This window comes from Pectinophora gossypiella, chromosome 12 (genome assembly GCF_024362695.1).
Source record: "Pectinophora gossypiella chromosome 12, ilPecGoss1.1, whole genome shotgun sequence".
In the NCBI taxonomy this organism is placed as follows: Eukaryota; Metazoa; Arthropoda; class Insecta; order Lepidoptera; family Gelechiidae; genus Pectinophora; species Pectinophora gossypiella.
This window is the reverse complement of record NC_065415.1, coordinates 6277489-6300846: the sequence shown is the minus strand read 5'-3', so window position 1 is coordinate 6300846 and position 23358 is coordinate 6277489. Positions and strand designations below refer to the sequence as shown.

At 37.0% G+C, this 23358-nt stretch overlaps 2 protein-coding genes across 2 annotated transcripts in view; both read right to left on the bottom strand.

Annotated features, from left to right (window-relative positions):
• The window catches only part of LOC126371088 (uncharacterized), a 421730-nt gene that overhangs the window by 345538 nt on the left and 52834 nt on the right, over positions 1 to 23358 (bottom strand). The gene's annotated exons all lie outside the window — the stretch shown is intronic.
• On the bottom strand, positions 11993 to 14297 carry LOC126371115 (trypsin-like). Its single transcript, XM_050016327.1, has 3 exons — positions 13953 to 14297; positions 12938 to 13080; positions 11993 to 12226 (listed from the first exon to the last, which is right to left on the bottom strand). Exons 1-3 carry the CDS (start codon positions 14199 to 14201, stop codon positions 12040 to 12042), a joined length of 579 nt encoding a protein of 192 aa, XP_049872284.1. The 5' UTR covers positions 14202 to 14297; the 3' UTR covers positions 11993 to 12039.

The window sequence follows — 23358 nt, the reverse complement described above, 5'->3', positions numbered from 1 at the left end:
GATGTCGTATCCGATGTCCACAAGGTAAATCAGTTCAAATCAAAGGGCTAAAATGCGCAACGTGATAAAAAAAGGTCAAGTTTTCAAGGTCATTTTATCGATTCTGACGATATAATTGTCGTTTTGTCGATTGGTGCTAATATGTAAACATAAATAAATCATGTCGTTCTGTCAAAATACGAGTAAAATCACGTGTCATGCATGTTAGGGAAAATACAAACTTACCGATTTCGAAAATACGAAAAATATAATAAACTGAAGTCCCAATGTCAATTATTACAGTAAATATACATAATTAACACATTATACGCAAATACATTATACAATTAATTACAGGGTGACTCCGGCGGACCAATTGTATGCAAAGGCACGGGTGACCCAAATGATAAAGGCAAAGGTGTACAAGTTGGCGTCACGTGTGGTAAAATAATGCACAAACGCATGACTACTTTCTTTACAAGAGTATCGTATTTCTATAGGTTTGTAAACAAATGTTCTTCTCTTCATTCTTCATGTACATTTGTTATTCTGAACTGTTTAATAAATTCATTTTTATTATTTTGACGAGTTTCAATTTCAATGTAAGTTGTTTCAGAGTGCAGATTGAGTGTTTAAATACAGGGTGTTAGTGACATCGTAACGAATACTGAGGGGAATGATTCAGACCATGATTCTAAGTTAATATCAAGTGGATTTTTCCGTCGCAAAATTCATGATTATTTTTTGGTTTTTTAAATTTTTTTTTTTAATTCTGATACTTTTGCGGTGGAAAATTCCACTTGATATTAACTCAGCATAATAAGCTGAATCATCCCTCTCAGTATTCGTTACGATGTCACTTACACCCCATACGAGTACATACAGGTAGCCATACAAGTAGGCATGGGTTTAGTGACACCGTAACGAATACTGAGGCGGATGGTTCAGACCACGATTCTGAGTTCATATCAAGTGGATTTTCCTGTCGGAAAATTCAAGAAAATTTTAGTGTCTTTTTTAATAATTATTTTCCATTCCATACTTTAGCGACGGAAAATTTCACATGATATCAACTCGGAATCATGATCTGAATCATCCCACAAAGTTTTCGTTACGATATCACTAACAGCCTGTATATGTATAATATCTTAATACTGTCACGGTGGTCCCGTAATACACTTTGGTTGCTTCTCAAACACGGAGCTCCGGTTCGAACCCCGGTACCAGCCTTGCACCAATGAGTTATTAATTTACCTAAAGTGGAGCAGCGATACGGCTCACCACCAATCACGTTGGTCTAACAGAAAGTTCGGTGAGTTATGGGTACTTAGTTCATCTTGCGATGGATGTACCTCTGACTACCCCAATTGGGATATAGTCGTGAGCTTATGTTATGTTGCAGTCTAAACAGTACTTTCCAGTAAAGGACAACGATCTCTCCTTAAAATGACATTTCTATCATGGACTCTGACGAAAAATCGGCGTTTTCTAGTTGATCTTTTTAGTTGGTCGCAGTAGAAAAAGGGGTTCGAACAACATTTGCGCATATAAAAGTAAGTGCGCAATTTCAACAAATATAAAATAGCAATATTGCTTTTTTAAGTGAATTGCTTATATGTGGCCTTTCTAATGCCCCTGGACTACAGCAAACCCTTTGTTCTCACTAGTTCGATTCATTAGTTCGATCGTCGAACTAGTGAGAATGTCTAAATAGACCCGAAATCGACGAAGAAAAACACACACGTATCAATAGTAGGGGTGGATGTACATTTCTGCACCAGTAGGCCTAGCACGCTATGTAAGCGCGACGCAACGTGCGTGACACGAGATAAAATAAGGTCTTTGGTACACGCAACTACCGGGACATCTGCGATTTTGTCAAAGGGTCGCAAAATAAATGATTTGTATGTGTTTTAACTGGTAATAATGGATTTTAATATATGTTCAATAAAAAAAAAACTAAAGATAACATGTTGCGCCTTTACACACACTAGGCAAATTCAGTATGTTCGCCAAATATTTCAGCGATGCGGAGTTTTTAGATTTACTTTACCTAATTTTACGAAAATTATGAGATAAGTTTTTTTCGCGCCGGGCCTGGGGCAGAAATGACCAGTCTCCTTTACTCACTCTACTCGCGCCGTTAGCGTGCTAGGCCTGCAGACTCCTCTGATTGTTCATAGACTAAGCTAAAGAGGTCAGTTGGTCCACTGTTATTAAAACTCCTTGTATGGCACATTTTTTCTATCCTCTCGTGACACAAAATAATAATAAATATTATGAAGTACTTAATGTCGTGATCAAGGAAATCAAAAGGATCAAAACAATAATGAAAATCTCATAAATTATTTGTGCTATAATATCGAAAACAAAGTATTACCTATGTAAATGTTAATTTAATATGAAACAAGTAATTGCCTATAATATTATTCTGATCTATTTTCAGTCGATCGTCTTAGGTCGAAATAGTACCAATGATACTGCTACCGATGATATCAATCAGACTATTATCAGTAGTGTAAATAATAGTACTAACGATACGTCGAATAAAATAAATAATAATAATATATCTGAATATCCCAATGACGATTATGATGATAACAAAACATCTGACGATAGCAATGACACTGTTATTTCCAAGAGTACACTTCGAATTGGTGACGAGGATATAGTATTTAGAATTATAAAAGGAAAACCGGCGAAACCAAGGGATGTACCTTACATGGTGAGTGACACATTTAAACGATGAATATTATATATATATATACTGATATATTTTTAAACTTTAAAGACAGTTAAGAAAAACCTAAATTATGGGTTCCGCTATAAACTTACCTACTCGTGGTGTTTCAGTAATATCTAGTACTGTAGATAAGTACGTATGTTTTTTGGGGCAACAAAGCTGGTTCTATAAGTAGTCTGGAATAAAAAGAAAAAAAACTTAGAATGTTTATATTTACCGTTTTCCGATAATAATTGTGGTTTCTTTTTATTTATTTATTATGGACAACAATTATAGAATGAGTTATAGGCTAGCTGTGCATTATGTTTAAACTGGAACCAGGCTTTCGATTTATATTTCTTGGTTTTATAATAATAATAATAAAAAGTTTATTTCGGACTTATAAAAACATTCATATTTGTTAGTAACATTACAAACTTAAATCTAGTATTAGTAACAAAGAAGTAATCGAGGCCGGTTGGACCCCCGATGGCGGCAGACTATATTTATTTGGCTGCGTGCAGTCGTATTCATCGTGTCAGCAACCGTGAGTCCCACCGGTCCGCCAGCGCGCGCAGCATGGTGTTGGGGCTATCGCGCGTGCGGCGCAACATGGAGGCGCAGTGTTTACGCATGACAGCGGCAAACCCATCCGCGCCCATCCGAACCCAGTAGCGCGGCAGCCCCATCAACGCCCGGAACGCGTTTTTGTACTGAACGCGCAGATCGCCAAAAAAATACGCTTTGACAAAAAATGATAACATAGGTAATTGTTGCCGTGCCAAGTGACTGATGATGGAGCTGGAAGGTGGAAATTTTGTTTGTTTTATTGCATTTTGGAGCAATCCTGGTACAGAGATGTAGGAGCTGGTCGCCAATTGGTTGTGTGTACCTTTATGTAAACCTTTTAGACTATCGGTTGTTACATCATCAGTAATTTTTAATGTTCAGGTTGGTATAATGGAGAGGATTAAACGATCGACGAGGTACAGAGCGACTTGCGGCGCATGTCTCATTGGACCTAACAAAGTTCTAAGCGCGGCTTCTTGCGTCGCTCCGAACAGACTTAGTGACTGCTTTAAAGGGTGAGAAACATCCTACGTACTTATTTTATTTTATATATTAAATATATATATTTTATTTTATTTATTTATTTAAAAAAGTACAACCACATCACACATATTGAGCTTATTCCATAACTTAACTAGGTATTCTGACTGATATGTGTAACAATAACGGTGTACATAGCACTCACAATCAATAAACTAATTTACAAATTTACTTACATACATACATGGCTAGTTTAGGTTTAAATAAACTAAATAATTTTCGTATCACTCGTATACGTATCACCTTATATTTTGCAGTTAGTTCTAATGTTTACCATGTTTTTTCATTGTTTTAGCAAGTTGTCTAAAAAAGATTTCAAAAACATGCTTGTTGTGGCTGGATTAATGACGAGTACAGGTAATACAGCATTAAAACCAAAGAGTGCAAAGTTTCTATATACAAACCAACTAAGTATTGGTAGAACACATAAACTAAGCAATAGTACTACAAGCAAAAAAAGTAGTACTACTGGCAAACGAAAAAATAGTACAACTGGCAAACCAAGAAATGGTACAACTACCAAACCAAGAAAAGGTACAACTACCAAACCAAGAAATAATACAAGTACTATGAGAGTTACACAATGGAGGGTTATAAGGCGAGGAAGATATCCTAAAGATTTTAAAAAAACAAGTAACGACATTGCCGTATTAGTAAGTAATATTTTTACTTTCGAGTATTTTGGTAAGTGCGTATTGAACCGGCCCTGTTTAAACTTATACATTCCCCCTCACTTTTATGAATATGCATACATTATCACCGTGACCCTATGAAAGAACGAAGTTCACGTCTCTTTCTATTATGATAGGCAGAGCATACGATCCTGATACATCCCTTACCACCACTGAACAGGGAAAGATCACTCTCACTAATCCTTCACACATAATTACTCGCCAACTTGACGTACCTAACATAACCTTTCTTTTAAACATCCTGAATGAGTCAGGACTCCAGATTATCAACCGAACAGCGTATTTACTATACGCGTTTAAAGCAACCGGTTTATGCGCCTTTTTGAATAGGTATTGTACCTATATAAAAAAGCCCTGTATGGAGAACTCGTGATTTACATCGCATTGACAGTTTCGAATTCCAGTTCGGGCTCTAAACCACTGAATTCGACTTTAGTTTTAATTCATGTTTGGATCATAATTGATATCACGTGGTTTTCAGTATGTATTCCTTATTCAGCGCTTATCGACGTCCTGGAGTCGAGGTTCGTGCCGCGCTTTCGGGACACCTTCAGACCTGTTGTCTTAATTTTTGTAACGGGTGAGAGCTCTCAGCGCGCCCCGTCTGTCTGGTCAAGTAGTGCCATAAGCGGCTAATAAACCCTCAGTCACGTATTATTTTCAAATAGTTGCTTGCTGTATGCATCAGCTTTTTTTGTATATTTGCCTCGGATGGCTTCAACTGCTTGGCCGGAAGTGTACATTAGAATGACTGCCTAAAGTGACAACAAGTGCTTTACCTCGTGCTAAAGCCAAAAACGCAAGGAATTATTTATTTTATATACTTATATATTTGATAGTGCTAGTGATAGTGTATTATGTAGGTAACATTATAATATTATCTGGCATTTAGTTCCTATTTTGTAGGTACCTACTATTTTATACGTTTTGTTGCAGTATACTGATAAAAGGTTCAGTTTCAATAATTTCGTATATCCGGTGCAGTTACCGAGCAGAAAAAGTATAAATTATAATAGCAGTACTTGTGTGATCGCCGGCTATGGCAGTCACATTATACCTTTTCAGGTATGTATTTTTAGTAAACTTTATAATACTTTATAATATTTTTTGCAGGTAACAGTTGCGGCAAAAAGCAATACTTACTACTAGTTATAATCAAGGTAGCTTCTAAGTCTTAATTTGCCAATTTGAAAAAAAATAGAGCGGACGTGTCAATGTGTCAACACAGAATATAATATGTATAGGTATTAAAAGTACATGAAAAGGACACATCGTGGTCTTAAAAAGATCACAAATCAAATGCTCTCACTTTTTACAAGTAAAGGACCATGATAGTAATCATAATGCAACTCGTGATACGAATTCCTAAAATGTGGTGAACTATTTGGTGATAGATCAATCAAAAAAATCGATTTCTAAGTAAAATAGGTAGAGTATTGACCGCGCCGCTCTATTATTAAGAACATTTTGTGCCACCGAAAGTACTTACTTAAAAGAATGTGGTTTTAAAATTCACCGGCATATTCTGTTACGAGAATTAGACAGAAAGAAAGATAAGTTTTTGAACATGAAGTGTGTGCTAATAACTCAAAAGTGATACAATTCGAGTTGTATTACTTTTCACTGACGGTACAGATTTATATTTGTTAACCGCTTCACTTGGATCCCGAGTCTAAACATTTTGTATGGGGACTGTCAACGTGTTAAATTAATTTTATACCGTCGTTCAACAGTTCCTAATGGGTAACCTGCTGATTGGTGAGGTAAAATTATTACCAAGGAGAACCTGCACCCAGATTCTTAGACAAGACACGTCTAAGACATTATGCAGCAGCGAAACATTTGCCGGCATAGCAATGGTAAAATGACGTTTTGAATTCTGAATCATAATTTGTTGCAAAAATGTCGCGATTGATTGCCACCTCACTTCGCAAGTTTACCTAGTAAATGTATGTTTAGTTTAGTTTTGAATATTCCAAGGTTGTAATACAGACTGCGGCAAGTCATTATTCGACTTTTTTGTCATTCCATAATATAAAATTGGAACAATTATTGTGGAAAACCTTATATGTTTTCGAGTTTTCGATTGTCTCTTTCCAATAACTCGATGTGCATTATGTGTTGCCATAAATAGTTCTCGAGACTAATGCCTACGCGTGTGAAAGAAGAATTAAATAACCAACATCCAACTAGTATTCTAAACTGTTCAACTACCCGCAAATGGAATGAAGTAAAGGGAAGTCGAAGTGGCGATGATATTTTGAGGTGTAACACTGTTGCCTATCAATAAGCAACACTTAATAATTGAAAGAAAACCAATAGCATAGAATAAGGAATAATATATACGTATATAACGGCAATTCTCCGCTCTCCACCAGCGTTTGAGTTAACTTAGACTTCACACACACAGATGCGCGTGTACGATAACGTCAATGTGTGGTGTCTGTGTAAAACATGATTGTTTGTATGAAGTGTCCGGGATTTGCCAATAGTATCGATAGGTTATCGATAGTTCGATAGTATCGATTGTACTGAACAATCGATAGTAGGTATTAATGATGATGAAAACTGTCTAATTCTCCCATCAGGCTTCGCTACTGTTGAGTGTTGTAAAATTTTGACACTTTCCTACTATTTGACTAAACAAACATATTTGCTTTGGTTATATTTTTACAGCCTTTGCGCAGCGTTTAACTGCACCATCGTACCTAAGTGTTATATTTATTCCCTAAAGATCGAAAAGAAATAAACTTGCCTTTTTTTCAACTAGCTGCTTTTCTTTTTCGTAACTCCTTCAATTGTGCTCAGCGGTAAAGAAAAACATCGTGAGGAAACCCACATTTTCGAGAAATGCATTTTCGGAGGTATGTGACCTAACCTGTTTTGGGCTGGTTTTTCCCTTCGCGGGTGGGTGGGTCAGACATGCAGTCGCTTCTGTAAAAAAACAGACCTGTCAAAACATCAGGTTAGGTAAGCGGACCCTGTGAAAAACGGGATAATGCTAGGGAGATGATGATCCTTCAGTCGGGATACACTCTACGTTGCTCCACATTTTATAGCAATTTATCCAGAATATTTTGGATTTGGCGGGAAGAAGAGAGGAATGGCGATTACTCCACCGACAAGAGCGCAGCTCTTAAATAGAGAGAGAGAGAGAGAGAGAGAGAGAGAGAGATTTAGAATATTAGCTAGACAGTATGGAGAACTGACAAAATTCAGGAACACTGAACAGTGCTGCCGCCTGCATTTGAGCTTCTAGTTTTTATCACCATTGCTTTGTGACGATAGCATTGATCTAAGTAAGCTTTAGTCCTATAGATTTTCAAGGTCGGCGGCTATCTATTACGTTGTGGTACATTTGTAATTTTCAAATATTTTCAGGGCGATCACGGTGGTCCATTAGTTTGCAAAAACACCGGAGATCCAAGAGACCGGACAAAACAAGGTGTATTAGCGGGAATTATGTCTGCGGTTTACATAGTACCAGAAAAAAATGGAAGTGTTAATTACAATGTGTACACAAGAGTGACGTCTTACATGAAATTTATAAACACGTGTTCATGTCTTACTCCATATCCATATTTATGTATAATTGTGTCTCTTTTAATAAACGACTTTAATAAACGGCTTTAATTTAAACAACTCGTATTTTTTTTTAGAAAACATATTTTATTTTGTTATCTTTTCCGGACTGATTCTTGTTTTACTAAGTCAAATATTGAAATTATGTTATTTTTCTAATTATTTTTTAAATTTAGGCCTTGACTATATTCGTCTTTCACACTTTTCGTCTGTCATATATACATTATGTATACTGTGGTAGGCGAATAAAAAGTGTGACAACTTAAACGTTGTGAATTACTTATATTATTTTTATGTCAACCTATGATGGCAAATCACTAGCTGCTGTAGGTGTACCAGAATCTGATGGCAAAAGGGGAAATACAATTTCTATAGTAAGCAACACTCGGGTAATTGGATGAAAACGTCTTGATACTAGCTAATGATATTAGCTAATTCTTCTTTTTGAGGGATTGAACGTTTGTCTATAGAAAACTTAACCTTCTTGATCTTATGGTCAATGTGTGAAAAATGTAAATATTCTAATCTATAAAATTAAAAACTGTTAAAAAATTTAACACTGTGGGTCATAGCAGTGGCAACACGGTTAAAAACGGACCCAAATTATATCCTAGAAACAGAATATAAATAACAACACTTCTCAAAATAATGAAACTGTAAAGTTTATTAAACAGATCAGAATCAAAACATTAAATGAAGAAAGTAGAAAAGTACACCTGCTGTTTATGAAGTTAGAATATGACGTTACTCTTGTGAATAAAGCTATATTTATGTCATCTGTTATTATTATGGAGCACGTGACGCCTACTAGAACACCTTTGCCGTCATCAGCTGGGTCTCCCGTATTTTGACATACAAATGGCCCGCCAGAATCACCCTGTAAATAGAACATATTAATAAGTAATTTCGTTATTACACCCAGGCACAACACATCTTCCTCCCAAATTTACTTTTCTGCTCGACTGTAGTAAATTTGGTCATAGATTAAACCATAATATTGAATTGTGTCTATGCCACTGAATCTGTCCTTTTGAGAATCTGTCGGTTCGAGAATCTTTCTCTTTGAGTGTTTGTCTTTTTGAGAAAAAAGAGAAACAGCATAGAATGCATTTAGCAGCATTTAGGAACTATGGAAACATGTCCTCTCCACCACGATGGACAATTATTCGGACGATGGACTGGTAACCTGGTAACGGTGGTGATGAAAAAGATGATAATGAAGTTTCGTGTGTACCAATCCTGATAATACGTATATATACGTATATACGTATAACGTGGTATCCGAAACACGGAATTAATCATCTTCTCTTTTAGAGTGATTTCAGTCTGCGATATTGCAGTAACAAAGTAGGAAGATCAGATCCAGAACTTCCACATCATGTGCCGAACACAACTACTAGACTATAGAGGTCGTTGAACCTATCACTATACGTTTCATTACATCCGTCTTGGAACTGTGTGTTGCAAATATCTTCTTTAAAAGAAAGAAATATGTATTACACTATGAACACTGGAGACCAATCCACTAGTGCACACAAATGCGGAAGCATTCATTCTTAATTCATCTAATATCTTTTGACATTTTTTGGTCGATAGTATCGGGAGCCACGCTGTGTTCAAAATCTTTGAACTAGTCTAAAATAAAAAAAACAAAACAAATGAAATACAATAAATAAAACGTAGTTCAGTTAATACTTTCCTACTTAGAGACGAGTATTGTCTCATTTTATTTTATTCTTATTCTTTTGAGATTGAATCATTATATGAGCTATGAATTAATTGGCGTAAGAACATGGTACTGCACGTAACAACACATGCAATAAAGCCGCCTGTTGTGCCTTTCTGTATTTGTTGTCCTTATTTCTGTCTCTTGTGTCTGTTGTGCTCAATATGCTTCACGCACTGTTCTATGATCATGCATACGTATACAAATATATCCACGTTTATCATAAACATAACACAAACAGCCTATATGCGTCCCACTACTGGGCACAGGCCTTCGCTCAATCAACCGGAGGGGGTATGGAGCATATTCCAACACGCCGCTCCACTGCGGGTTGGTGGAGGTGTTTTTACGGCTAATAAGCATTTATAATAAGTGAGTTTAACACTAGGGATAATCAGGCTTGTTGTCGACATTACAAGCCACACTAGGAAAAGTATAATGCAAGTATCATTTACGATAGTATCCCAGTTAGTAAAACGCTTGCCTCTCACTCTGAGGTCGCAGGTTCGAATCCAGCACAAGCCTAAACCAATGAATGTCGAATTTGTTTCCGAATTTGTGTATTGTTTGGATTATAAATAATTATCACGTGTTCAGCGGTGAAGGAAAACATTGTGAAGAAATCCACATTTAGAGAAATTCATTTTCGTAGGTATGTGACTTAACCTATATTGGGCTAGTTTTCCCTTCGCGGGTTGAAAGGTCAGACAGGCAGTTGCTTCTGTAAAAACCGGACCTGTCAAATCTTCAGGTTAGGTAAGCGGACCCTGTGAATAACGGGATAATGCTGGGGAGATGGTGTATAAGATAGTGGTGAATTTAATTACTAATAACTACTAAAATAATGGTCCAAATCTTCTTCTCTTATGTGGGTTGTTGGCTTACAAGGCTTAAATAAAAATGGCTTAAAATAAAGTAGAACTTTACACACATAGCTTGAGAGTCTGCCATATCCAGAGCTAAGGCAATGTCCCGAATATTCCTTTTTTAAAGACGCACACTTGATAGCTGATACATGGGCATTGAACTTAAAAGGCTTGTTTAAATACTGCAATGAAAACATGAACATAATAAGTTACGCGACCTTGAAACAGAGGCTTTAAACAGTCTGTCTATCTATCTATGTCAGCCTAAATTCATATCCAATTTTGGACGTAGGCCTCTTCTATGTTTTTCCACTTCCAACGAACTTAAAACAGTAAGTACCTTTAATTAGTACACGCCTACTTAATACTTTACGCTTGCGCTTTATCTACAATACTTATACAGGGTGTGAGTGACACCGTACCGAATACTGATGGGGATGATTCAGACCATCAGACCATAATGTTCTTAAATTAATATCAAGAGGAATTCACGAATTACTGTTTGTTTTAATTATTTTTCTACTCCTCTACTTTAATCTGGCATTTAAATAACCAAAAAGTCTAATATAAGTACATACATAATTAAACTCTTTGAAAAAGTGTACGCTCTATGGCCTATAAAAGCATTGTTTACAAAGTGTAACTGTACTATAATGTCGCCAAAAAAGCATTGTTGTTGTTTTTTTTTTTTGACCTGGAAACTGGCACCTTTACTTTGTTTGGTGCCATAGATATACTATAAAAAAAGTATACATTTGCCGCCATTTTCCCGCGCGTTGGAAAATAAATTGGAAAATTTTTGTGTTTCGTTTAAAATTACGTCGTCGTAGAAAAAGTATTGTATGCAACGTTGTATAACTAGGTCAAAAAATGCTCGTGGCGTCTCTTATTGGCATTTTTTGACCCTTCTTATACAACTGTTGCATAAAATACTATTTCAGTTCCATACTCTTGCGACGGAAAACTCCTTTTGATATCAACTCAGAATCATGGCCTGAATCATCATCGTTACGGTGTCACTAACATGAAATTTATATACAGGATCAATGGCAAATATTATAATCCATATGTTTTCTTCTGGCAATTGGGTAGTTTCCAAACGCAAAGATAAATTATAAAATTCTGATTTTACTAAATAAAGACAGATCTGAAGGTGACAAAAAACGTTTTCTTTTTTCTATTTAACCTATTTATGAATAATAATTTTAAAAAATGTAATAAGTAAATAAGTGCGACATATTGTCACATTTTTCTAAGACGTCACAGGTTGCTTTTTCATACAAATTCCACACTAATATCGTGTTTTGTCGTTTAGTAAAAAGTGACTGATTTGACTAGTTGGAAACTAGCCTATTTTGTGGTTCAACTTACTAACACAGCAATATCGTGTTCAAATACGAATCTTGGCGTGTAAGATCGCGAGTATCTCCCTTTAATTACTCTTCTCCATTGTCCGTATCCAAGTGTGTCGTTATAACTATATTGTTCGGTAGTATACAAATGTCCGGCCATAATATACTTGTTTTTGTATTCACCTCGAACCATTCTTCTGCAAGAGTAAAATACTTTTTATGGGTATCAAACAAAAGTATATCGTCATACGTCGCAACAACAATATTTATATGCATGGCTGCAACTTTCGATCATTTTATTGGTAGATGAACCGTTTCATGCGAAAATCAAACGAAATATCGTCCCCGCGCCAATTGTGTAGTTTCCTATGTCAAAGATAAATTTAAGTATTTACTCAATCAATCAATCATAATCATTTATTTGTGAAACATGTGTAACATAACAATGATCTAATGATATTTATGAATTTTAATAAAGAAAAATGTACTTAACAAATAATAATAAGTGCGATATTTTGTCAAGTTTTTCTATGACAGGTTGCATTTACATACAAATTCCAATGTAAATTGTTTTGATGTTTCATAAAAAGTATTTGATTTGACTAGTTGGAAATTACCTTATTCTGATGTAGTTATAACAAATCAAATCAAATCAAATCAAATATACTACACACAATATAACACTTGAAGTATTCGAGAAAATCGTAAAGAGTCATACGGTTTAATCTAATTGAAACCTAAAGTAAGTAACTTGAGATAACTACGGAAAGGCAGCGCGCGAAGAAGAACAAAACAAGTACCATTTTTTGGATGGCAACAGGGCAATATACGTGATCAAAGGTTGCAACTATAATTATGATACTATTCCTAAACACTAAATTACGTAATTTATTTTATATATTTATTACCCTTTGTAAAAGCAGGTACTGAATTTTGACGCAACAAAGCAATGTGCGGCACTTAATACCTTCGTTGGACTTATAATAGATCCACCGCAAATAGAGGTGTAGTAGCACTTTGGTCTGCAGGGCGTTGCAAGCATCACACTAACCTGATAACGAATAAGTTATATTAATAAATGGTTTATACAGGGGGTTTGTGACATTGTAACGAAGACTAAGGTATAATTCAGACTATGATTCTGAGTTGATATCGAGTGGAATTATCCGTCGTAAAAGTAAATAAATCATCGAGTTTGCGACGGAAAATTTCAGATGATATTAATCCAGAATCATGGTCTGAATCACTCCCTCCGTATACGATACAATGTCACTAACTTTCTGTATATTTACACGTAGAATAAAACTTTTATGCAGAACTGGGAGCATATAAACATAAGTACAGCAGCGTCCAGCTTCTTATTTTACTAGGCATGGTGTCCTGTCTTACATGGTGGACTAGGTATTGGTGTGGGCTGATCTCTTGTCACCATAAGGTTCATTATATATCTTAGGACTTCGTATTTGAGAGCCATACTTAGGTAGGTATGGTAATATACCTAATATACATAAAGAAGAAATGTGTTAAATACGTCTCACTATTATAAACGGCCTCCTTGGTCCAGTGGCTGAGCGCTGTGCCCACGATCTGGAAGTCCCGGATTCGAATCCCGGTGGGGACAAATCACAAAAATCACTTTGTGATCCCTAGTTTGGTTAAGACATTACAGGCTGACCACCTTGTCCAAAAGTAAGACGCGTGCTTCGGAAGGCACGGTAAGCCGTTGGTCCCGGTTACTACTTACTGATGTAAGTACATAGTCGTTACATGAGTCATGTCAGGGGCCTATGGCGGCTCAATAATAACCTTGACACCAGGGTTGATGGGGTCGGTAATCCACCTCACAACCCACACAATAGAAGAAGAAGACTATAATCGTTGAAGACTTGTTGGATCTTATAATAATAGAGTAGGTTTCCTGACCTGATAGGGAACCTCTCCTAGTTTGGCTGGCTTTCCATTTACGACTCTAAATACTATTTCTTCTTCACCAAGTGTATAAGTTCTGTTGTAAAAGGTATTAGGATAGCCATCAATATTACTATTGCCACTTAAGGTAACATCATATTGGCCGAGGTTTTCGATCTCAGCTGTCACAGTCCTGTTTTGACTTAGGTTATAGATGAAATAAGCACACGAAAATATAATTTGAATGCTATGTTGCCAGTGCATAACGAGTATTAGATAAAATTATTTTATAACAAACTGATTCAGACGTAACATTAAATAACTTATTAATTTACTTATTTTCAGAACTTTGACATTACTCATTACGCTTTCTATCACTTTCTGCTACTTTCAACTACTTGTTTGTTTCGGTTTTCCCCGAAGGGCAATGCAAAGGGAACTATGTCCATACAGCCATGTCTTATGTTTTTTTTTCTTGATGATGATTAATGAAATGATGAAAGATGATGACGATGAATGATGAAACTTAAGCCCCCACCCTCGGAGCAGACTCCTACTCCGAACCCCAAACCTAAGTTTCTTCTCACTTGTCAAAAAATCTTATCTTATCTTATTTAGCCCATACGATCCCACTGCTGGGCAAAGGCCTCCCCTTGATTTTTCCACTCCTCTCGACATAGCGCGATCTCCGGCCAATCCTTCCGATAAGCATTGAGGTCGTCACACCATCTTTTACGCGGTCTTCGTCGATTTCTAAGCCCGCCCTGAGGTATCCAGTGAGTAACGACCCGTGCCCATCGATCCGGATGCATCCGACAAACGTGTCCGGCCCAGTCCCACATTGTCAAAAAATACTACTTCTTAAACGTTACTTTGTTCAACCACAGTGGTGTTTGACATTCTGAATAACAAAAAAAAATCAGCATAAATCGATCCGCAAAAGTATTTATTTTATTGTTTAACATAAGAGCTCAATAGAGCTAGTGAGAGATACATCCATCGCAAGCTGACCTACGCTTCACCGAGCTTTCTGTTAGATTGACGTAACATCCATTAAGTAATCTGTGGTAATTTAATAGGTGACGGTAAGCAGTATGGCCATCTTAATGTTCGAGTCAACTTTGTTACTGAATACTGCATTTAAGATAAAGTTCGGTACCGCGTATCGAACCGGCGCCCTCCGTTTAAGATTTCTTTTTTGACGTCACTTATTGTACATTTGCCACAGATGGCATAAACTACTTGGCCGGACAAATGGGGAGCTCAAAAGTTCCGTTTAACAACTAAGCCGGTGACACTCAGAACTATATACTGACACAGATTTTGTTATCCCTGAATCCGAATATCAATGGGTAAAATATTAGTCTTGTATCCGAAGTTTTTGAATATTACTGTAACAATGTAAAGCACAGTACAGCCATCTAGTAGCTTATTCTAAAACTTTATACGATTGTTACTATTGTACTGACAACAAAGGAAGGTACTTGGTCCGAGGGCAAGGGGCGCGGCCGAAGACCGAGTCGTTCAGAGGTTTATTAGTTCTAAAGACTGACGAGAGATGGCAATGTACGTTCTTCAACATTAGGTTACGGCCTCCGTGTTTGAACGTAATTTGAGCGTTGGGCTCACAATCCGGAGGCTCCGGGTTCGAATCTCGATGGGGACATTGTCGAAATCACTTTGTGAGACTGTCCTTTGTTTGGTAAGGACTTTTCAGGCTTGAATCACCTGATTGTCCGAAAAAGTAAGATGATTCCGTGCGTCGGAGGGCACGTTAAGCCGTTGGTCCCGGCTATTAGCCGTAAAAACACCTCCACCAACCCGCATTGGAGCAGCGTGGTGGAGTATGCTCCATACCCCCTCCGGTTGATTGAGGGGAGGCCTATGATCAGCAGTGGCACGTATATTGGTTGTTTATGTATTCAGTAGTTAGATTGGTCGGAGGCGAAGATGGGAGCCATCGGTACGGCAATGCAGGTTGGAAGGGGCAACTCACAGGGACTGTAACCTGGAACCTGACAGAGGGCAGCAGTAACTGTCAGTACTATTCAGAGGCAGAGGACAGGAGTCCTATTAAGGCTTTGTAGTTTGTAGTTAGACTACTCTGGGCGCCATCCCACTTGCATCAGACAGAGTACTGCGGGGCGGAAGGCAAGAGGGAAACCACTGCCCTATTTTTCCCTAAAAAGTAGCATGGAGATTGCTGCACCGACAAGAGCGTGGCTCTTAAATTGATGATGATGAGTAGTTAGATTATTAACTGGGTAAGATGATCTCAGACAACATGCATTATGTATTAGGAGTTTCATTACCGGTTCGTACCTGCTGGGTAAGGAGGGGGACGTCTGAAGGTAGAGTCCGGAAGTCACTTCATAAATTATAACTTCCGTTAGTTAAGATGTAATGCCTGTGACACACTGGGAGACTTTATTTATTTAATATTCATAAACTCACGCCCGCAAGCCCTAATGGGGTAGACAAAGCCACAAGTAATCAAAGAACTTGCAACCACTGTTGCTACGTAGTCCTAAGATGAATATGATAAACTTTATGGGGACAAGGATCAGCCTATCGCCAATAACAATTGAGTTGCGCACTAGTTTCAAAATAAATAATTTTTTTCTGATTACTAAATAGAGAAATGAAAAATATATCGTATGCTTTGTGCCATAATATTATATTCATCAATATGTTTCATCAACCCGTATCACACATAATGATGGGCTACTAGGAAGTCGTCAGAAGGAATGCTTGCAGTGTTTTTTGCTGTTCCATTTGTTGTGAAACTCCAATAGAATAGAAATATTATAAAAATGAAGAAAAGTCACCTCACACAACCCACACGAGAAAAGTAAGATTATCTTTTATCTTCTACTGTTTCTGTGAGGTCTCATAATATTTTGACTCAACTACATTTCATTGTTATAACTTTTTCTCATGTAAAAGACATTGTATGTCTTGTGTTGAGAATAAACCGTTTTTTTTTTTCGTTTTTTTTTTGTCTTGAAACCTTACAAAACTCTCGGTGTGTCAGCACTTAGGCACTATCTCTTGAAATTCAACGTCACGTATTGTCTTGGGAAGTAGTTTCAGTTAGAGTTTGCCGTCTCCCAATCTGGGTATAGCCGGATATTAAACCTTACTTAGCCGTATTAAATTAATTATTAAAAACGGTAATAAACTACGTACTAACTAGTTTTCTGCCAACTTCATCTTCGTGGACTTCGGTATTGCGTATGTAGTAAGAGTCTAAGTCCATCCCTGGTTTAGCTTAAGATATGTTTTGTTGTTTTTTGTCCACGGACTTTGTGAAAACGGAATAATCTAGGGAGATGATGATATTGATGATGTTTTGAAAAATTGTCTCAATTGACTGGCTTTTGACCATTTTGTGCCGTTTTTTATATGCCACGAATGGGATTTACGACTTGGCCCGATAAATGCAGACTTTAGGGTGCCCAGTATGCGAGCTTGTTCAGCTCAGCGTTATCTCGAGATGCTGTTGGATAGTTGGCTGATAGCGGCAAGTACTAAAAGATGCTCATAAACTGCCTATATATGTCCCACTGCTGGGCACAGGCCTCCCCTCAATCAACTGGAGGGGGTATGGAGCATACTCCACCACGCTGCTCCACTGCGGGTTGGTGGAGGTATTTGTACGGCTAATAGCCGTGAAAACACTCGTAGAATAACAAATTACTATTGCATTGCTCAAGCAGAAAGACCAACAATCCATATTAATAGGTCGCTGGTTATATCCGGTTCGAAGGACCACTTTTGTTATTACATAAAACAAAGAAATGTTGGAAATATGGATTTCGCTATTGAAAGATGATTAATTTAAGGTCTGACACTGTCCTGCTTACAAGACGTTGTCCAAAAGAGAAGGAAAAATTGGCACATTACAAACAAAAGTTACCATTTTATATACATACATAAACTCACGTCTATTTCTCACCGGGCTAAGCAGAGACTATAGAATAGATAAATATAATTATAAGTTTGATTTTAGGAATACCTAAAAGTAAATGTTTCTATATTCCCATACAGATGAAAGCTTTATTGCACTTAACAACTAGTTACATCACAAACAAGAAATGGACGTTGAAGCTGTTTAATTCGAAGTTAAATACTATAGAATATAAATATTATTATTCGTTTTTGAAAACCGACTTTTTTAGTTCCAAATAACAGAAGTAAATATTTATAGATCCAGACCGTAGACTCAAACGAGAAGTTACTAATTAGGTCTTGTGAGTTAAACAAGTTAGGGCCACATCTACCGAAATACTAATTAAGTGATACAAGACGCTTGGCTAAGTTTAGCAAGTTGTTTCTAAGTTGTATTGCTTGGGTTCTATTGGGATTTACTTGGAAACAACTTTGTTTGTCTTACTACTATTGTTTTCCTGGTAAGCAGACAGTAAATATCTGTTTAAGATTTATATACATATATTTTATTATAATAATATGTAGGTTTACTTAATATGAAATTCAGAATAACCCACACTTGCTGCTTTTTTATCCCGGACATGTAAAAGCTCAGGACCAACGGCTTAAGGGCGCGCTGGTACAGCGTGGTACGCTCAATGCCTCATCTGGTTGATTGTGGGGATGCCTGTGTGCAGCAGTGGGACATATTAGGCTATTTATGTTTGTGTTTGTTATGCTTATGTTGTAGAATTCAAGGATGAGACCATGTCCTGACATACCTACTCCATCACACTGGACGACATGAGTGTTTTTTTTTGACGTGACTTATTGTAAATTTGCCGCAGATAGCATTAACTACTTGGACGTCATGCCTCCAGCGTCATTACAGCCGCGCAAAACAATATGTATAGATTTATCAAGCCACGCGACTATCTTTGACTATTTGAAGACGAGCCTACCGAAATAAATTATTTAAGGACCTTTCTTATACTTAGGTATAATGACGGTATACACTATTATTATAGACGGTTATTAGGTTTTCCTGCCCTTATCCTAGCTTACTTCAATAATTATTAATTAAATTTTTTCATGTATGTATACACTAAGTTGTAACTTTCGCATACACAAAATTATGCAGTGTATTATATAAATAAATCGAGCAAACCATCACTGTCAAAGAACACAAAAAGCCACTACAAAAACAGGTCAACAGATGCGTCACAATACTTTGTTAAAAGCAACAAGTGCCCCAATAAAAACTATATGACGTTTTAATGTAGCGCATATGCGAACCCCTCTTAGAATAGGATAGGATGGGTATAAATCTGATTTATGTAAGAAAATATAATGTATTATTTTGCTACTACAAACTTTCTTCTTCTGTCTTGTGGGTTGTGAGGTGGATTACCAACCCCATCAGCCCTGGTATCAGGGTTACTATTGAGCCGCCAAAGGCCCCTGACATGGCTCATGTAACGACTACTAACTTACATTAGTAAGTAATAACCGGGACCAACGGCTTAATGTGTCTTCCGAAGCACGGATCATGTTTCTTTTCGGACAATTAAGTGATCAGCCTGTAATGTCCATAGCCAAACCAGGAATCACAAGTGTGATGTTCGTGATGTGTCCCCACCGGGATTGGAACCCGGGACCTCCGGATCGTGAGCTCTCAAACTCTCAAACCACTGGACCACGGAGGCCGTTAAATGTCTTTCACACATAAACAGAACATAAAATAAGCTCACGACTATATCTCAATGGGGTAGTCGAGGCGTACATCCATCGAAAGATTAAGTAACGACGCACACCTCACCGAGCTTTCTGTTAGAGCGACGTGATAGGTCTATCACGGTCGAGCCAACTGCGTTACTAGAAAACTGCACTTGTTAATAATAAATCTTATATTTTGACTTAAAAGTCCGTTCAAAAATGATCTTCATAAAAGGTAAACAAACCTGTTACTACAAAGAATGTTCGAATTACACCTAAACTACGCAAAGTATTCTTCTAATAACATCCGTAGCACTCAATAGATGTATGATTTCTTAGCTCAATGTGAAATTAACGTAAAATAATTATTAAAAACACATTTTTTCATGTAAACAAAAATCAAACAAAATCTCACACAAAAAAGTTGACATATAAATTCTTTTTAATCTGTGGCTAGCTGTCAATTTGACGATTAGTGATGAGACATTTCATTCAGGTCAGGAAAACGAGTCAGTTCCGTGAATAACTTAAGTGAGTGTACTGTACTTAATAAGCCGAAATGCGCTGAAAAAATGACTTTCAAAGTGAGTTAGTGTAACCACAAAGAAATATACAATATATATTTTAATATTATCATACAAAATATTCAAACAACCCAAGAAAGTCAGTTCATTTTGATAAAATAACTTGAGCTAAAATCAATTCAGCACTTCGCTAGTATGCAGATTGACACAGATAAAAAATATCGGCAGCCATTTTATACTTATTATGATATATTTAAGACATTAAGATAAGATAAAATTTATTGTGTATAAAAGTTGATTACACAGTAAGCACTTAGCACTACATTGTTTAGCTAGGTTAATACAATATTTAAGGTATAGCTACTGACACTTAAAATAGGAAAATTAACTCCTGTACTATAAGCATCAGTAACCACTTCATTAGTATACTTAAGATAAATTAATAGCTCATTGGTGCAAGTCCGGTAAGGGCTTCGAACCGGTGGTCTCCCACATAACAGAGGACTATTATAGAACTCGTTTCAGTAGCTGTTATCATCACGTAGGTACCTAACAATAGCAAAGGGGAATCACTATAAGCATTTTGGGCGCTCACCTCAGTGCGGTGCGCTGGAGGAAGATCTTTTTATTTACCTTAGCATGTGTTAGTTTAAGTTCTTTATGTATGTATCATCTATACTTTTTTGTTTATTATTAGGTACATTTATAACTCCAGTAATATACATAAATAAGTTCAAATTTATTCGTGTGAAGTGATTAAAACTTCAATGAAATGTCGATTATGATTTTATAATAGAATAACAATAGTCTCTCTCTCTCTTTATTTATGAGCTGCGCTCTTGTCGGTGGAGTAATCGCCTTCATACTCCATAGATAGGGCGTGTAGAACGGTGGTTGCCCCAATCGCCTTCCGTTCCGCAGCACACCGACCAATTTCTCAATCGGTGATGTTCAGCTAGAGGCTCTAGCCAGGCTCTACCAGAATCCATTTCCTGGGCCTCCAACCAGTACTGATGCTTTTGAAGTAGCGGCGCCTACTCGCTACAGAACAATAACAATAGTAAAAGGTACATTTTCCTGTTTCTTGTATGTTATAGATATGATAATAGAAAAGCTTCATAATACAAATGAACGCTCGCTTCAGATAATTCGACTACTAAAAATATCTTGGAAAAAATTACCATAAACAGCGGCCAGTGATAAATGGTACAAAAAATTGCTCCTAAACAGTGGGCGCAATTGGCCCATTACAGCAGGGCACGAGCAACAAAGCTTATTAAAAATGTGGCCTGAATATCAAATTGCTATCATCGTATTGTATCGCACCCTAAACAGCGCAAACGCATCAGCTACCCTCGGTTTTTGAACAAGTTTTTGTAGAGTACTTTCATAACAGAGATCAGAAACGACTGACGCGAGAGCGTTCTGGGTGCCGTTCCGATTTCACCACTCGCTGACACCGGTATCTATACATTAACACGTTACCGATGAAGCAAACCGAAACATTTAGCAACATAGTACTTACTGTTCTTTGCATGTTAGGAGCACAGGAGTTATTCATAGTAGAAATGTAGAATTTACAGCTTGATAAAAAAGGGTTATTTTTAAGGTTCCGATATGTTACATATTTTTGTTCAAAATTTTACGTATACATTGCAACCACTTGTACATTGAAAGTTTTCGAATGCTACCGTTAAATTCTCCTTTCTCTTTCCATATACTTTACTGCACTTAACAATTACAACAAGAAATAGACGTTTACAAGGGAGGACTTATCTCTAAGAGAGATCTCTTCCAGCCAACCCTGAGGTATAGTATAAGAATACTTTTTTCCTTTCTCTTTTTATCCTTTTCTAACCCATAGCAGAGTCCTTGTCTTTGTTTGCTGGAATGGTCAAGGAAATTCCACTCGAGATTATTCGAGAGGTGTAAATTTCTTCTCTAAATTTCTTTGAAAAAAGAATTTAAATCTTCAACTCAAAAAATAAAGCTAAGTGGTCTCTACATTCTAACTTCTCTGTAAAAAAGGACGGACGAAACTGTTGTCCAAGGGTTCGTGCGAGCCCTACTAGAACCATTGTCTTTTTTTTATACTTATAAATAAATTCAGTTGTCACATCTCAAATGATAAATGGTAGCACTGACACCGGAGTCATATGGCGGATTTGGATGCACTTGTCTCTGAAAGTCCTTGTTACGGCGCGGTGTTTTTAGGGTCTGCTTCATAAATAACTATATTTTTAGAACAAGTCTTTTTGTTTGTTTTAGAATCGGTTGGTCGTTATTTGGGACCACGATGTTAGTGCGCGAAAAGAAAAATGACTAATTCAATGTTAATATAATAAGGAGAACACAAGAATAGTTGTAATATAAACACTAATATATCACCATTCACCCCTGTTGCTATGCGCCGTATAATCAACAAACCTAGGCAACGGGGTTGCCAGATCTGACGCCAACGTCTTTTTTTTACTCGATACGAAAGGTGTTCAACATTTTTCTTTGATCGATTTATACGTTACTGAGACAATTTATTAATCTTGACTTATTATTTTGCCTTAGATGGAATTAGATACTTCGAACAAATGGGGAGCGGTGGTAACAAAAGTTTCCAAACGATACTTCTAAACTTATTTTAGCTACAGTAAGTTATAAGTACTCATAACTTTAAATATCACGTATGACTTCAAAAAGATGAGCCAAGTTCACTGCACCGAAGTTGAACTCTGAGGCGATAAATAAATAATCCGCTCGCAAATCCATTTGGTTGGTTTCCGCATATTTTCGGTTCCATTATGCTGTGCACCGGCAAATTGGAGATATTGAATAAGTAAAAACTCCCCAAAATGTGAATGAAGAGAGTAAACAATGTAACGTAGAAGACAAGATGGGTAATAAAGGTTAAACACAAACACACACACACACACACACAGGTTGGCGATAAGACCGCCATTTGCCATGTACCTAGTTAAGACTCTTTTTGTAATTATTTCTTTTTATTTTGGTGCAATAAAGTATATTTGACCCAGAAATACGGGGTATAACGTAGAACCCTTGCCCAGGGATACGGGTGAAGATCTCAACAGTTGCAGAGGCAAAGATGGGAGCCATCGGTACGGCAATGCAGGACGGAAGGGGCAAGTCACAGGGACTGGAACCTGGAACCTGACAGAGGGCAGCAGTAACTGTCAGCACTATTCAGAGGCGGAGGACAGGAGTCCTAGTATGGCTTTGTAATAGACTACTCTGGG

Excerpts from the sequence above, each read along its gene's own strand:
- LOC126371115 (XM_050016327.1), bottom strand. The coding sequence starts at position 14,201 with ATGCACTGGCAACATAGCATTCAAATTATATTTTCGTGTGCTTATTTC. Across the intron at positions 13,081-13,952 it reads TAGGAGAGGTTCCCTATCAG|GTTAGTGTGATGCTTGCAAC; the intron begins GTCAGGAAACCT and ends ATTCGTTATCAG. Across the intron at positions 12,227-12,937 it reads AGTACCTGCTTTTACAAAGG|AAGAATGGTTCGAGGTGAAT; the intron begins GTAATAAATATA and ends TTACTCTTGCAG.